We start from the raw sequence: 15,140 nt of genomic DNA, 5'->3' as shown, positions 1-15,140 counted from the left end.
TTACCTCCCATCTCTTGGTTATGTGACTAGGGTCTGGTTTGTAAGTTTTCTTTTGCCAAAGATGGCCCATCACTGCAGGCCAAAGATTACGAAGCTTCTTCTCAGAGAGTGGAGAAGCCAGTGCCTGTCGGCCAACCTAAGAAAAGCGCGGTGGACCCTCGGAAATGATGGTGTGTCTCCTTCCTTTGTACTATCTGATGCCACCAGCACCTCCGGGAGGAGCTCCCTGGCAGTTACTGACTCTTAGAAAGTAGAGCTGGAAGGAGCCTCCATTGAGGATTCCATCCAGGCCTGGGCAAGCCCTTGTCTGAAGTTCTCCGGGCATTTCAAGTTTGGGAGCTTCCTCTGCAGGACGAGCCACGTGGAAGGACTGGTCACGCCACAGGGGTCCAAGTGGTACCTGCGTTTCGGACCTTGCATTTGAACTCCATGAAAATTCTGCTGAGTTTAAGAGAGAGGAACAAGGAGAAAAACCACAAGGAAATGGGGAGCTGTGGTCACAGAAGCATCAGAGGAGCAGGTGGCCGTGAGCCACAGTTGAACAAAGGGTTTGAAATCGTGCCACAAGTTTTGCTGTCTTGGATGGGGTGGAAGAGGATAGAGATGAGGAAAGATGACAAGTGGCATTGGAAATGACATAGATGGTGCTTGTGGCTAGCCAGGTGCAGAAGGGCTCTTTAAACATTCCTTAAATGTCTAAAGATGTGGGGGTACCCCTGGCCATATCCCATGGAGCAGGATTCCACTGCCCTTGTGACACCCACAGGGGCCTGGTGTATGCTGTGTTACAAGCCAGCCCCTGGGTTTGGAGTTTGAGGGCAGAATCATGTCCGAGGTGACAGTTTGGATAGCAGTGGCAGGGGTGACACGTCATACCCAGCCTTCTCCACAGTCTCTCAGTTACTCTTTGTAATGGTCCTGAGAGGAAAGACTTTCTCCTCATTTCCCAGATGAGGAGACTGAGGCAGGAGGCAACGTGTCATCCTATGGGTCTGGGACAGGACCAGGAACATGTACCATGCAACCAAGTTCTTAGCCAGACTTTTCCCCCCAATCCCAAAAGGATCTCGGCTTGATGGAAGAAGATGAGTGGGGGGCAGTCAGTTGTGCTGTCCTGTTTGCTGTGATGGGAAATCTCCAGGGGAGTTTACCCGGAATCATTCTCAAGCTTAACTGACCCCTAGCTAAGATCCATCTGCCGTGGCTCTTGGGAGCAGTCGGTCAATGGAACCATCTGGAGTCTTCGGATTTGAGTTTCGGGAAGAGGCAACAGAAAGCAAAATACTCTTAACTTAGATAGAAGTGTCCTGGAGACGGTCCTTGCCAGATGGCCACTCATGTCTTGGAAAGCCCAGGGTCTGTGCGGCGGTGGCCTAGCCAGCCGAGCCTTCCCCGGTTGGGGGGTGAGAAGGGCAGGCTGGCGGTCTCCTCCCTCTCAGCCTCCCTTCTCCAGACACCACTCCACACTTGTCTCCAGGAGTGGAGAGCTGTGCACATCTGCCTGGCGTCTCTGCTTAGGCTCTTGTCTGGGAACGTGCCTCTGGCAGAGGGGAGACTCCTTAGACCCTGGAACAAAGCGAAACAGCTTCAGTGTTCAAACTGGGCTAAAACAACCCGCTCGAATATAGAGGGAGGGGAGAAATCTGGGTCCAGTTCCTTTGATGGACTAAAACTGGACACTGGAAGGCAAGAGGGTTTGCCTCTGTCCAGCAAGAATGAAGTGAGAGGGACTGGGAAGAGGGTGGAAGCTTATCCACCCACGTACATTTGTGCACGCATGGAAGTAACTCCTTTTTGCTGCGAGATGGGGGAATTTAGCCCTCCTTCTTTATCCCGCCCTCCAGGAACCTCTGTTTGGAAACGCCAGGTAGGTTCCTTGTGGCTCTCTCCTCGTCAAAGGGGAGTGTCGGGGGGTACCTGGGTAAATAAGTATAAATAGTTTTCTTTCTGATATGTGACCGGATTATTTTCCAGTTGATTTCAAGCCTTGGCCCCAAGTGGCCCACAGATCAAAAAAAGATAAGGGTCAGTTACAAGGTTGAGCTCATTCTCTGTTGCCATGGCAACTGACCTCCAGCAACCCTCGGAGGACTACACCCAGCTCCCCAGGTGAAATTTTTACTGTCCACGCCATCAATCCCAAGCCTTTCAAAACTCAGACTGCCTAATTGTCAGAGCTCTGTTTTGAAGAGGCTCCGGGTTCCCCGTGGGGCCCTGGTTCAGGCTGCCAGAGCTCATTTATAAGCCCTTCTCAAACACGGGGGACCTGAGATGGGTCCCTCCTGGCCAAAAAGTCCTGGCAAGGTGCCCCCCAGGGGATTGGGGGCAGAGGGAGGGCACAGCCCATCCTCCAGGATTAATTAGGAAAATGTGAGCCCGAGATGGGGGTGGTGAGGGGGGACATTCCTTCAAGCAGCAGCTGAGGGTTCTTGAGCGGTGAGGACCCCAAGTGTCTCCCCACAGCCTGGCACTGGAGGACTGGGGCAGTGGTGGTGCCAGGATGTTTTGGGGATGCATGCCCCTTTCCCCCCAACCCAGAGTTTCCAACAGCCCCGCTAAAGGCACCCCACGTTGTCTTCATCCCAGCTGTCGCAGTAGCACATTATTTCACCCTTCACTGATTATTTTGCAATCTTCTGTAAAGTGTGGGAGCAAAGCAACTTTAGAAAACTTTCCACCCTTTTAAAGGGCCGTAACGTTATAGTTTTGGTAAAACCAGCGATGGCTGTGAACGCACAGCCTCGTGACAACGGGATTTCCAACAATACCGGCGTCCCCACATCCCTTTTATAGAAACCAGTGCCTTTCCAACTTTCATGTGCTCCTGAATCATCTGGGATCTTGTCAAAATGCAGGTTTTGTTTCTGTAGATCTGGGATGGGGCTTGAGATACTGCAGTTCCGCCAAGCCCCCAGGTAATGCAGCTCCCAGCCCAAATACCATCTTGCTCCCTCCCCCTCAGCCTGACTGAATTTCCTTGTGGCATTTAATGACAAATCAATAGACAAACAGTCAGATCTGACTGCCCAGATATTACTACCTGGCCCCCTCTCTTCTACCCAAAAGGTCTTTGTTCCTTATAGAGAACAAAGAACTGCGCTCCTATCAGGCCATATTTCTGCTCCCTGCCCAGAGCCTGTTATTGGGATGGCGTTGGGGGGAGGGGTCCCCTCCTGGAGTCATCCCCCCCTGTGCCCCCCTTGCCTCCTCGTTCATGCATCCACTTCTTCCTGCGTGGAGTGGAGTGCCCACTTGCCCTGTGTGTGTGTCGGGGCCGGGGCCCTGGAGCGCTGGGGTCCCTTGGTGGGGGCCAGGCCGTGGAGTTGACGTGTGGTGAACCTCTTTTTACTGGGGACTCAGCTCTGCAAGGCAGCCTGCACAGCCTTCACATCTGTCCCTCCAGCGGAAATGCAGTTTCCGGGATGAGGGCGGCCCTGCAGGGGTTGCCTCCTCCCCTCACTCCGCAGGCTGACTGGAGCAGGAGCTAGCCGGGCCGCTGGGCTCAAATGCAGAAAACTGGAGGGGTGGGTCTGTCCGCCTTCCTTGTCACACAAATGTTTTGGAGAATCAAGCAGCAGAGAGAAGCTTGGTGGGTCCCAGGTCTCGAGCCCCATGGCCTTTCTTGTGTTTTCTAAGCCCGATAGAGCTGCTGGGGGGTGGGGCGAGACCATCTCGCCCAGCCCTGCCCTGGCCCTGCAGACCCAGCCTCTCTAAACATCCATTTCCCCCCTGTCATTTGCGGGACGCATTCCAGGACCCACCCTTGGACAGGCTGTTGTTCTGTGAGGAGCTGAACAGAGAGCAGGTTTATCAGCCATTGGTCATGTGATAGGTGACCCCTGGCATGTAGTAACCAGCACTTACTAGAACTCCCTCTCTGCTCCAAGCATTGTACCAATGCTTTACCTAACTCATTCATTTCCTGTTTATTGGATGCATGTTACGTGCCAGGCTGTTCTAGGCATTGACATGGCAATGAAACAGCCCCTATGGAGCTTAGGTCAAGTGTGTGTGTGTGTGCACAGGTGTGTGTGTGCATGTGTCTGTGTGTTTGTGAGAGAGACTATCATTGCTCTGTAATAGGCCAGGTGGTGGTAAGTGCTATGAAGGAAAATATGGTGGGTAAGGGGTAAGGCCCTAGAAAGGATGGGGGGACTGCAGTTTTCACCTCTGAGCAGAGGACCAAATGGGGTGTGGGTTCTGGTGGTGTGTTTCTCAGGGAAAGGGGCAGGAATACAGATGTCCTGAAGCAGAGGAAACCCCTTGGCTGACTTACAGACATTTCTAGTAGAAGAACCTGAAGCTCAGAGAGGTTAAGTAATACAGCCAAGACACACAGCGAGTGAGTGATGAAACTGGGGGCTCAGGCCCAGCTCATAATTAACTGCTGTCCAAATAGGGGTGGCTAATTATGCACCCCATCATCCGCTGCTGATGTGTGCATTCATGATGCCACTTCCCAGTCAGCTGCCCCAATGGGATTCCTGCTGGAGAGGACCCGGCAGAGGCCGTTGATGTGGCCAGAGTGGGTCACTCCTGATGCCTTGGAGCTGGGGATAATCCCCTGTCCACTCCTGCCGCAGCCTGCTGCTCCTCCCTCCCAGGCAGCAAATTAAGGCCTCCGAATGTGTGCCCGGGCCTGCCTTTGACATCAGTGGGGCCCACCTGAGCTTCACCTTCAGGATTCTGATAATCAGCTCTCTCTCCTCCTGGCTTCCCCCAAGACCCGTATGGAAATAAGTATGTGTCTGCCAGGGATCAAATGCTTTCGGAGACAAAAGTCGGTACCGGGGACATTACAGGGAGCTGTCATCTCTGCACGGTGCTCTTCCACAAAGCCCTCTGCTCCTCTTCTGGGCTGACACACTTTCAGCCTGAAAGGTTCCAGCAGGCTGACTTGGTTTTAAGCAAAAGCATATCCTATTATTTTTTTTTTTATTTTTTTATTTTTTGAGAAACGAAGTGTAAAATTAACACTTATTATTCCTGAGCACAGGGAAAAAAAAAGAGAGAGAGAGAGTGGGAATCTGGGATTTCCGTGCTTGCCTGGTTATTTGCTTGACAGTTTGGGGTTTTATTTATTTTTAGATTTTTAAATCATGATAAATCAATAGATCCCCCCCCACACCAGCCTTGGTCGGTGGGAACTGGGAGGCAAGGGCTGGTGCGGTGCACAGAGAAATCTGCATTTTGCTTTATAAATGATGGGGCTGCGTAATTCACTTGTGTTATGTGAGTTTCGCTTACGGATGCCTGTCATATGCGATAGATCCACGTACAGGAGAGCAGAGACGAGGGGACACCATCGTGCTTTTAACGCCAAGACCCACGCCGGGGTGAGGGGGCACGCAGTCTCCTGGACAGCAACAGCTTTGTCATTCTACTCTGAGGCACCAGCCGGGCACAGTGCAATTTTGTACAATTCGGGAAAGTTGTTCTTGGAGGGTGCTACTAACTGCGGACCCCGTGTCTTGGGACGGAGTGAGTGTTCGTCAACGCCAGCGGACGAGAAAGTGGCGGTGGTGCTTTCTAGAAGAATCAGTGGGCATGCTCTCGTCGGGTCACAGGCAGCAAAGGAGGGTTTGCCACACTAACTAGGGCAGCCCCTCCCCTTCCGCTCCCCCTCCCTCCCCCGGATGGTTTTATAGGCAGAGGTGCACAGAATGGACACCCGAGGGAGCCCCTCTGAACCCCCTTCTCCCAGCGGGGAGGAGAAGGCTTCATCATTTAGAAAGAAGATTTGCGATTTGCAAATCAAAAGGTCTTGGCTTTGAGTGGGAGAGATTCCCCGGTCGGCAGGAAACCCTCAGGCTTTGTTATTTTTTTCACCCCACTTTCACTTTTTGCTTGTTTAATTTCCCCTCTCTTCCCCTTTTCACAAATCTGACTCTTTCTCACACTGTGGGGAGAGGAAAGGGACCCGGAGTGACATAGAGTTGTCTGTTGGGCTCGTGATCGAATTAGCCTGGAACTTCAAATTGACACCGGTTTGGGGCTGGGATTTGCTTCGATGGCAGCCGTTTAGGCCCGGGAAACAGCGAGCGGTTTCCAGGGCTGCCTGGCTGTGCGCGTATTTATGGACGGGGGTGCTGGGTGTAGCTGCAGAATCAGTGGGCACCGACTGATGAATTGCTCAGCACTCGGAGAATGGAAAGTGACTGTCAGGCACGGTTTCTCTGATTTATAAGTTGCAGGAGCCTTCTTTGTCCTCTCAGTGTTTGTGTATCAGATGTGCATGTCTCCGTTCAACAGCCAAGTGGTTAAAAGGCCCGTGCTCGGCAGAGAGCGGTAAATCCTCCTTTGCCATCTTAGCTCAGAGAGTCAGCTCTGGCTGGGCAGCGAGAGAGGGCTTGGCCTAATGCTTTGGGGGGCCATAGGAGGAAGAGAACCCCCCCCCAATCTGTGCCCACCACCCAGTGGCCAGGATTGGTAAGACTCACAGGATATGGTTAAATGAATCAGGCAGGAGCAATGTCCAGTGAGGGGTGGTGGTGTGTGCTGGAATAGTCAGGGGAGCCTCCCTGGAGGTGGCGTCCATATTGGGATGTTTTGTGTGCAGCTCAGAGTACCACCTCTGCCTGGCTTTGTCACCTTAGCAAGTGGTCTGACTTCCCCGAACCTGATTCTTCTGAGAAATGCAATTTTCTCAGTAAACAGAGTTATTTTGAAGTTCAAATATGTTATAAACTATTATAGAAACCTTTGCACCTTAGTTCAATTTCTGCCTTGTTGCGATGTCCAACGGGCATCCGCATTCTAACGGGGAGGTCGACTGTAATGGAAGTGTCTCATTCATTTGTTCCTTCAGTCATTCTGTGAAGCTGTATTCTGTGTTAGGCATTGTTTGGGGGAGGAGAGTGTTGGAGGGTCTTTTGGGGCAGCCCCCACACCGGAGGCCATCTCTAATTATGATGAGAGTCTCCCCAAGGGGAGTGGGAGAACGTGCATGGGCCTGCGAGGCAAGTGTGCTGGGCCTGCCCGGTGTCCCCAAACTTGTCAATGAACTCCTTTTCTGTTAGTATAAATGGAAGATCTGCCTGGATCTCTCTGTCGGGTGCATGTGGCCTAGTTGCCGGGGCTCCAGGGGCACGACAAACACCCGGAAGATTCCAGCCAGTGGGCTATGTGGGGCAGGCCCACCTGCACACGCACGCGTGTATGCACGCCTCTGTGGCCTGGTGCCCGGGCTGGGGAGGGGGAGGGGCTGGCTGGGCCAAGGGAGACGCCTGCTGTCCCTGCCAGCCCCTGCCAGGGCCTGGGGACCCGGGGACTCGCCAGGAGCCTCAGCCCATCTGTGTTCGTGTCTTGCCACCGGCGGAGCCCCTCTGCTGCCTAATTCTTGCCTTTGAGGGTGAATCGGAGCACCTGGTGCCTTTGGTGAGGCTGGTTCCTGGGGGAGCCTGAGGGACTGCCCGTGTCCTTGGCTGCCCCAGATAATTCCGGCATGACCGGCAATAAACACTTATTGAGCCCTTGCTGTGTACCAGGGGCTGTTCGAAACCTCTTATGCTTGCATTGACTCACTTACCGCTCACGTTATAATAGAGAGGCTGTTACTGCATGCTTTATAAAAGAGGAAATGGAGGCACAGAGAGGTTATGTAACTTGCCGAAGATCATGCAGTAAGTGGCAGGGCTGGGATTCCAGCGCGAGCCCACGCTGGGCCAATCTCCCACCCGGCCCCTACTGACCACTGGGCCACACGGGCCTCGGGCGCCAGCCCCTTCTGTCCTCTGCCAGCCCCCTGAGGCAGGGACTCAGGTGTCCTTATTTTATGGGGAGGGAGCTGATGTCCAGGGCACTCAGGGAAGAGGAAGAGAAGGAGGAGGAGGTGTCTGGAACAGAACCCAGGCCTGCTCGAGCCTGGGCGAGAGCGCCCGCCCCTCAGCCCCCACTGCCTGGCACCCGGAGCCTGCTCTGCTCCCTGGGCACCTCTGAGTGAAGGTTTGGGGTCACAGATGCTCCCAGATGGGGAGACGGAGAGGCATTGGATCTGGAAGCAGGAGAAGGGGTTTGTCTGTTGTTTGCAATCCATTGGGCAGGCCATCTGCTTAAAAGGAAAAATAGCATTTTTAAAATATGGTTTTTGCAATATCTTCCAGCGCCGCCCATCACGCACTTAGAATAAAAGCCCCCGAGTCCTTCAGCGGCTGGCGGGGTCCCTCACGACAGCACCCTGGGCCCTCTCTGTCCTTATTGCCCCCCTCGCCCCGGCCCTCTGCCCCAGGCACCGGCTGATCTCAGCGTCTTTGTCCTGCCCTCCTCCTAGAAAACCCCCCAGGCAGTCCTACTCCACCCTCCCATACAGTGTGGTTCATGTTTATTTACTTTTTTCCACTCCTCCTCCACCCTCTTCTTAAAATGGGGCACGGACATTATCTGTTTCATTCCCTGCAGAATTCCCAGCTCTTAGCAAAGTGCCTGGCACATAGCACATGCTCAGTACATATTTGGATGGATTCTGGAAATTCCTGCTTGGACTCCCTGAGCCACCCAGGACCCCGTTCTGGGCCCCAAGACTGTGACACGGTCTTGGAAGTCAAGCTGTTCACACAGCTGTGCCCTATGTTGTTGGGCCAGCAGGAGAAAGGACAGCCGGTGACGCCTTCAGAAGCCCCACCCCTGCCCGGGTCTGTACACTCAGGGGTTGGGCCACCTGGAGTGGGAGGGGCTCAGTGTCTGCGGTCTCCAGCCCAGCTCTGCTTATGGGAATTGGGAGTTGGGACGCTGGGTGTTCCTGGTGGGCTCCTGCTGGGGGACACCGGTTGGGGGTCCCTAATGGCTGTGGGTTTCCTTTGCAGAGGAAGGCATCAACCATGAATGTAAGCTGTGCAACCAGATGTTCGACTCCCCGGCCAAGCTTCTCTGTCACCTCATTGAGCACAGCTTCGAGGGCATGGGTGGCACCTTCAAGTGCCCCGTGTGCTTTACAGGTAGGTGCCTCGAGAGGGAGAGGGCCCCAGGAGCCAGCCCTTTCCTGCCTGGGCCCTGACATGGGCCCTGTTCCCCCAGGGACCAGGAGGCCTCCCTCCATGCAGAGCTGACTCCTCACCTGCCCTTCTCCTCTCAAGTGAGGATGCACCCTCTCCTAACCCCCTCTTACCTGCGCCCCATTGCTGGAAACCTCCATTCTGACCCTGTCTGCTCCCTTCTCTCGCACTTTGCCCTTTCTTCAGTGGGCCCCAGGCTTGTCTCCCTCAACTGGGAGCTCTGTCCAGCCCCATGGAGGCTCCCAGCCCACCCAGCTCCCCCCAGCGCAGCCCAGGCTACATCCTCCAACCACGCTCTTGGCTGGAGGGGGGAAGGACAGCTCGGTGGTCCAGGCCCCAGCCACAAGGCTGGCTGCCGGCCCAGGCGAGCGGCTGCCCCAGCCCGAGGCGAGTCTCCGGGGCTCTACTGGCCCCCTCCTGTTGCCCAGATGGCAGTCGGTGTGCATGGGGGAGCCTGGCCTGCCCCTGCGTCCCCGGACATCTGCCGTCTGCCGCGGCGGGAAGCCCACCCTGGGGAGGGTACCGGTTAGGAGGGGCCCTCTGAAGTGCTCACCTCCCAGACACACAGCTGCTTCAGGGCCACCTCTTGTGTGTCCCGGGGCCCGAACCGCTCTGTGATGGGCCCAAAGAGGGGGATCTGGTGTGGCCATTCCATCCCCTCCCCAGCTCACACACCGCTGGGGCTCCCAGGGTCTGAAACACGGTGGGGCCTTCTTCTCCCCCAGCTCAGAGCCCCTGTCCATCTGTCACCATCTCACCGCGTGGGCTGGGTGGGGGCTGCCACTGTGGGTCCCAGCTGCCAGGTCAGCCCGTCCAGGACACAGGGCCCCGGCATGGGGCCCGAGGACACTGGCGATAGCCTCAGCCACAGGAAAAGTAATTCGTGCTTGTTGGGCACCTCCTTGGACCAGGTGCTGGGCTGAGCTTATTTAATTCAAACCTCGGCTCTGCCATCTGCTACAGTTTCCTCTTCTATAGAATGGGGATGAGTGCAGGCCTGTGCTGTCAAGGCACTTACTTGTGAAAGCTCTCTGGCAGGGCGATGATGATGATGATGATGGCAGTGACAGTTAACATTCATTGTGCTAAGTGCTAGCCTGTCTTTTAAGCACGTTTAAGTGTTAACCCTTTGGAGCCTCCCAGCCACCAGTGAGGTATTCATTTTAATGATCCCCATTTTGCAGGTGAGGTAACTGGAGCTCAGAGAGGTTCAGGGACTTGCCTGGTGCTGCACAGCTGCTCAATGTCAGAGCTCAGCTTCTCTCTCTGCACAGCCCCCTCTAGCAGGTGCTAATAAGGCCCCGAGTAGGTCATCGTTGGCCCCTGCCTGGGTGTTCCCTGTTGGTTGGTGGGGTGGGGGAGGCTGCCATGGACGGTTGGGCTGGGTGTCCCCAGAGCATGGTCCCTGACGACCATGTCTGGGTCCAGTCTTCGTCCAGGCCAACAAATTGCAGCAGCACATCTTTGCCGTGCACGGGCAGGAGGATAAGATCTACGACTGCTCACAATGCCCACAGAAGTTCTTCTTTCAAACCGAGCTGCAGGTAAGTGTTCCCATTGGCTGCACACGCCCCTCATTGTGCCTGTCGGGTCCTCCATTGGCACTGAGGGTTTCAGGGTCAAGCCAAGATGGTTAGGTCTGGGGAAAGCACAAAGTGGCTGGACTGGTGTCACGAGCTGGGGTCAGGCTGAGCCCTCCTGCTGGCTGGCCCAGTGTCCTCAGGAAACCTGGGCTATGGCCATTGCAGGCTGCACCCTGAGCAGGAGCCAGAGGCCCCGTGGTGGTGTTTTCCATGACCAATCCCTTCCCCACTCAGGGATTCTGTGTCTCCATCTGCACTGGATGTGCAGTGTGACTGGGCTTGGTTCAGTAGCACACTGGCTTGTGTGGCCAGGTCCTCGGGCTGCAGAAGGCTGGCTCTGGAGTCCTGGAGCCTCCAGCTCGGCCCAGGGAAGCCAGGAGAGTGTGAGCAATGACTTCTGGTGAGTCCTAACAAGAGACTGGGCCACCTGGTCAGAAGGCCGATGCAGCCCACAGGTGGGGGCACTGTGGCCTCCACCAGCTTCCTCAGAGGCTCTTCCTGGGACTGCAGCCACCTAGAGGGCCCCTGTGAGGGGAGCCTCTCCAGGCAACTGCAGCCCCTCCCCTTGGTAGCCCAGGGCCTCTTCTCACCTATTAGTGGTTTTCTGAGGGCCGAGGGCCGGGAACCAGACCCAGGAACCAGGCCCAGGTGAAACTGCCTTTCTCTACCCACTGTTTTTTGCAAGAATTTCTTATCACCCCAGAAAGGTCCCATACCTATCCAGAAATGCCACACACGCACACAGAAAAATCACATAAGCTACATGGACAGTATCACACACATGAAAGAAAATTCCTTACACACACACACGGTTCTTGCCCCCATCCCCGAAACACCACTTACAAACTGTCACACTATGTGCACAAAGAAAAGGACTAAGCAGGGATCACAACACCACACCTTAAGAAGAAGTACCCACACCCAGGTCCACAGAAATGCCACACATCCACACAGACAGACACCCCGAAATCCCACAGACTGAGGATAGCTCCATTATTAGTCAGGACACAGGACAGGTTTGCTGCAGTGACAACCATTCCCTAGATCTCCATGTTTCCAGACCACCAAGATGTATTTGTTGCTCTTGTCACATATCCAGACACATGGCAGGGACTCTACTCACAAAGCTTGATGGCTTGAGGCAGGGCGGGAGCATCTCAGTCCATGTTTCCTTGGTCACCCAGGCCAAGGGGAAGAGGGATGAGGTGGAGTGTGCACTAGCTCTTTAGACTTCCACTTGGAGTGATACACATTTACTTCTTGAAATATTTGCCCAAAGCAAGTCATGTGGCTTTGCCCTGTGTCAAAGGGGCGAGGAAGTAATCCCATCCTGTGCCTGGGTGGAGAGGAGGGCTGGCATTCGTCAGCAGCTCAAATGGCTACCATGCACCACGGGCCCACAAGAGCACCCAGAAACACAGGGACCCCAGAACTCAGAGCCCTGCCCCTCTCCCCACAGGCTATTGATGAGAGCTCACCCCACACTCTGCAAAGACCCCCCTCTCCCCACTTCCTCAGGGAACATGGCTGGGGCCTTGCAACCCAGGCAGAGTTCTAGAAGCATTCAGCACTTGGGGACAATGTTGGCACCTCTCTTCTGAGGCTGGGGGGATGAGTGCAGCCTGTGGCCATAACGGGGTCGTGCTGCAGCCTGCCCACAGAGCCCGGCATGGGCCTGTGCTGCTGGTACAGCTGGTAACAATTATAACCCAGAGGAAATGGAAACTAGAGGGCACAGTAGGGCATGTGACATCAGAGGGTCAGGGTCCATTCCACAGGCGAGCCTGGGCTGCGCTGGGCAGGCCGAGCTGGCTCAGACTTGGCTTCTGGCCTTGAAGAGCTCCTGGGCAGCTTGCCGGACAGCCTGTTACTTTGCATTCTTTGAGCAGCCCCTCCGAGTTCCCGAAAGTCCTTGAGTTTGCATATCACTCATGCAACGTCCATCCCACCATCCCAGTGTTGGACAGAATGATGGACCTAATTCTACAAACCCAGGTCCAGAGGGGGTGGTTCCACCTCCACAAGGTAGAGAGGGTGAGAGAGGCTTGGAGCTGGGGTCCTGCGAACCCACCCAGGGCTCAACGCTGTGTCTCCAGCAGTCCATGAGCTGAGAGCTGCCTGCGTGCCTAGGGCCCTATGAGGTAGCTTGTTGCCCTCCCATTCAACCACACACACCTCAGGAAGCCTCCTCGCTTGCACGCCGGCCCTGTGCCCTTGCTCCTGAGTGTGGTCCCTTGCAGCCTGCCCTGCCCGCCCTGACCTGCTTGGCTCAGCTACCAAAATAGGCCCTTATGTCCCCTGACGATAAAGCTATTTATAGCGTAACACTAAGGCCTCCTTTAAACCCTCTGCACATATAAACGATGACTTACGCTTTGCACTTGCAACCTCCATCTGGTCCCCCCGGTTGTCCCAGACACCAAGACAGGAATGGCTGATCTCATCTTTGTTGGGTTTAAGCTGTTTCCCGGGGAAGTTGCCCAGTCCTGCCTTACCCAGCCCCCTCGGCATTGGCGAGCCGTGGGTCTGCCTTGCTCCCGCAGAGGTGTGTGGGGAAGCTGGCCCGCCGCCGGTGGTTTCAGATCCTCTTGGGCTCGGGGTCCTCTGGTTTGTGGAAGGTGCTGGTTTCCTGGGTCACCCTGTTAACTTAAGTCGGATTCTGAAATGCTGTGAATCTTGCTAAATTATAGCCTTAAAGAGCCACTATTTTCTGCAGTTAATGATTTTAATTACAGATCATTTAAACGTGAAAGTGTTGTAGCCACGCCAAATCTATGCAAATAATGGCTTTCCTTAAGTAACTTGCATAGTAATTGTGTGGTTTTTTTTTTTGAGAGGAGGATTTTTGCAGGCATTGAAGTTTTCATAGTCATTACTCTGACGCTGGGGCTGAGAGGCCCTGCTTGGGTGAAAAGGCAAGTGTGGTATTTACTGGGATGGAGCATCGGGAGATAGGACCCAGTCGGCTACGCTTGCTGGGGCCTTGGCTGGCTCTTATCCCCATGTGTCATTTGAGGTTATGGGAGTGGTCTCTGGGTGAGACGGAGGGTCGCTCTTACTATGGAACCAGGAATTCCTGCTGTGGGGATTGAGGTAGTGGAGGTGGGATTGAACCATCATCTGCTTGGTCTGTGTAGGCAATGATGTGTCTGCTTCTAAAGGGAGCGTTTTTTTTTCTCTTGGGATGCATCAACAGAAGCATGCTTGCCAGGAGGGGGGAGGTACAAGTCCTGTTCGATTCTGAGCAGAGCTGGCTCAGCTTAAAGAACTGAGAACAGTTTAAAGGATTTGGGAAGAACTGGGGCACATTCATGACAGAGGGACAAAGTATGAGAGGGAACTAAGCTTTGCTCTTTATTTGATCAGAGCATGTGTATGGAGGGCCTATTGCCTACCCATCGATTTGGGAGACACTTTCTAATAGTGGACAATGACATGAAGAAGGTAAAACCAGGCAGTGGGCTAGCTAGAAAGTGATTGGGTCGGGTGGACATTTCTTTTGGTGAGGGTGATCAGGGAAGACCTCCCTGAGGAGGTGGCATTTGAGCTGAGGCCCGGATGATGAGAGGGAAAGAATATGTGGAAGAAGCCACAAATGCAAAGGCCCTGTGGCCAGCAGGACCTAGGTATATTGCTGGAACCACAGAGGCCGAGTGCAGCCGTAGCACAGTGAGTGGTGGGAGTTTGGGGCGAAGGGAGGCGGCGGATGGCTCTCAGGTCTTGGCAGGATTTGTAGGATAGCAAGGAAGTTTAATTTTTATTCCTATTGTGATGGGAAACTAAACAAGGGAGAGATATTTTCAGATTTAGACTGAATCAAAATTTAAGAAGTTTGTTCTTTGAAAGACACTGTTAAGAGAATGAAAAGTCACAGACTGGCAGAAAATATTTGCAGCTCACATATCTAATAAAGAACTTGTATCCAGGATATATAAAGGACTCTTCAAAGCTCAATAATTAGAAAAAGCACAACTGAAAAACGAGCAAAAGATCTGAACAGGCACCTTCCCAAAGAAAATACACAGAAGCTCAGCGTCATTAGTCATTAGAGACACAGAAATGAAAACCAACTGATACTATGCATGCCTTTTGGGATGACAAAAACAAAACAAAACCAAAAAAAGATGAAATTCCAAGGATGTGGAGCAACTGGGATGGTAATGCATTGCTGGTAGAAATGCAACCTGTTGCAACCACATTGCAAAACATTGTGTCAGTTTCTTCATATACCTCACATATGACCAGCAATTCCACTCCTAGGTGTTTGCCCAAGGGAAATGAAAACTTATGCACTCATAAAAACTTGTACTTGAAGGATCATAGCAGCTTTATTAAATCCCCCACCTGTCCCTCAACTGGTGAATGGATGAACAACTGTCTGTATAGCGGAATACTACTCAGCAGTAAAAAGGAACAAGCTACTGATAACATGCAACTACATGGGTGAATCTCAAATGCCAAGTGAAAGAAGCCATCCTCAAAAGCCTCTGTTATACATGATTCTATTTACATGACATTCTGGAAAAAGGCAAAAATATAGGAACAGAAAACAGACCAGGAGTTGCCA

General features: G+C 53.7%; 1 protein-coding gene across 5 annotated transcripts in view; it reads left to right on the top strand.

Moving 5' to 3' along the window:
• Positions 1 to 15,140, top strand: part of ZNF423 (zinc finger protein 423) — a 324,971-nt gene that overhangs the window by 287,809 nt on the left and 22,022 nt on the right. For all 5 annotated transcript variants that reach the window (XM_077132358.1, XM_077132361.1, XM_077132357.1 and 2 more), the window contains 2 exons: positions 8,802 to 8,933; positions 10,419 to 10,534. In XM_077132358.1, the coding sequence (XP_076988473.1) occupies positions 8,802 to 8,933; positions 10,419 to 10,534 (248 nt within the window). The remainder of the gene's footprint in view (positions 1 to 8,801; positions 8,934 to 10,418; positions 10,535 to 15,140) is intronic.

The sequence above is a fragment of the Tamandua tetradactyla genome, chromosome 16 (assembly GCF_023851605.1).
Source record: "Tamandua tetradactyla isolate mTamTet1 chromosome 16, mTamTet1.pri, whole genome shotgun sequence".
In the NCBI taxonomy this organism is placed as follows: Eukaryota; Metazoa; Chordata; class Mammalia; order Pilosa; family Myrmecophagidae; genus Tamandua; species Tamandua tetradactyla.
The sequence above is the reverse complement of the archived record's forward strand: the minus strand, read 5'-3'. Positions and strand labels throughout refer to the sequence as shown.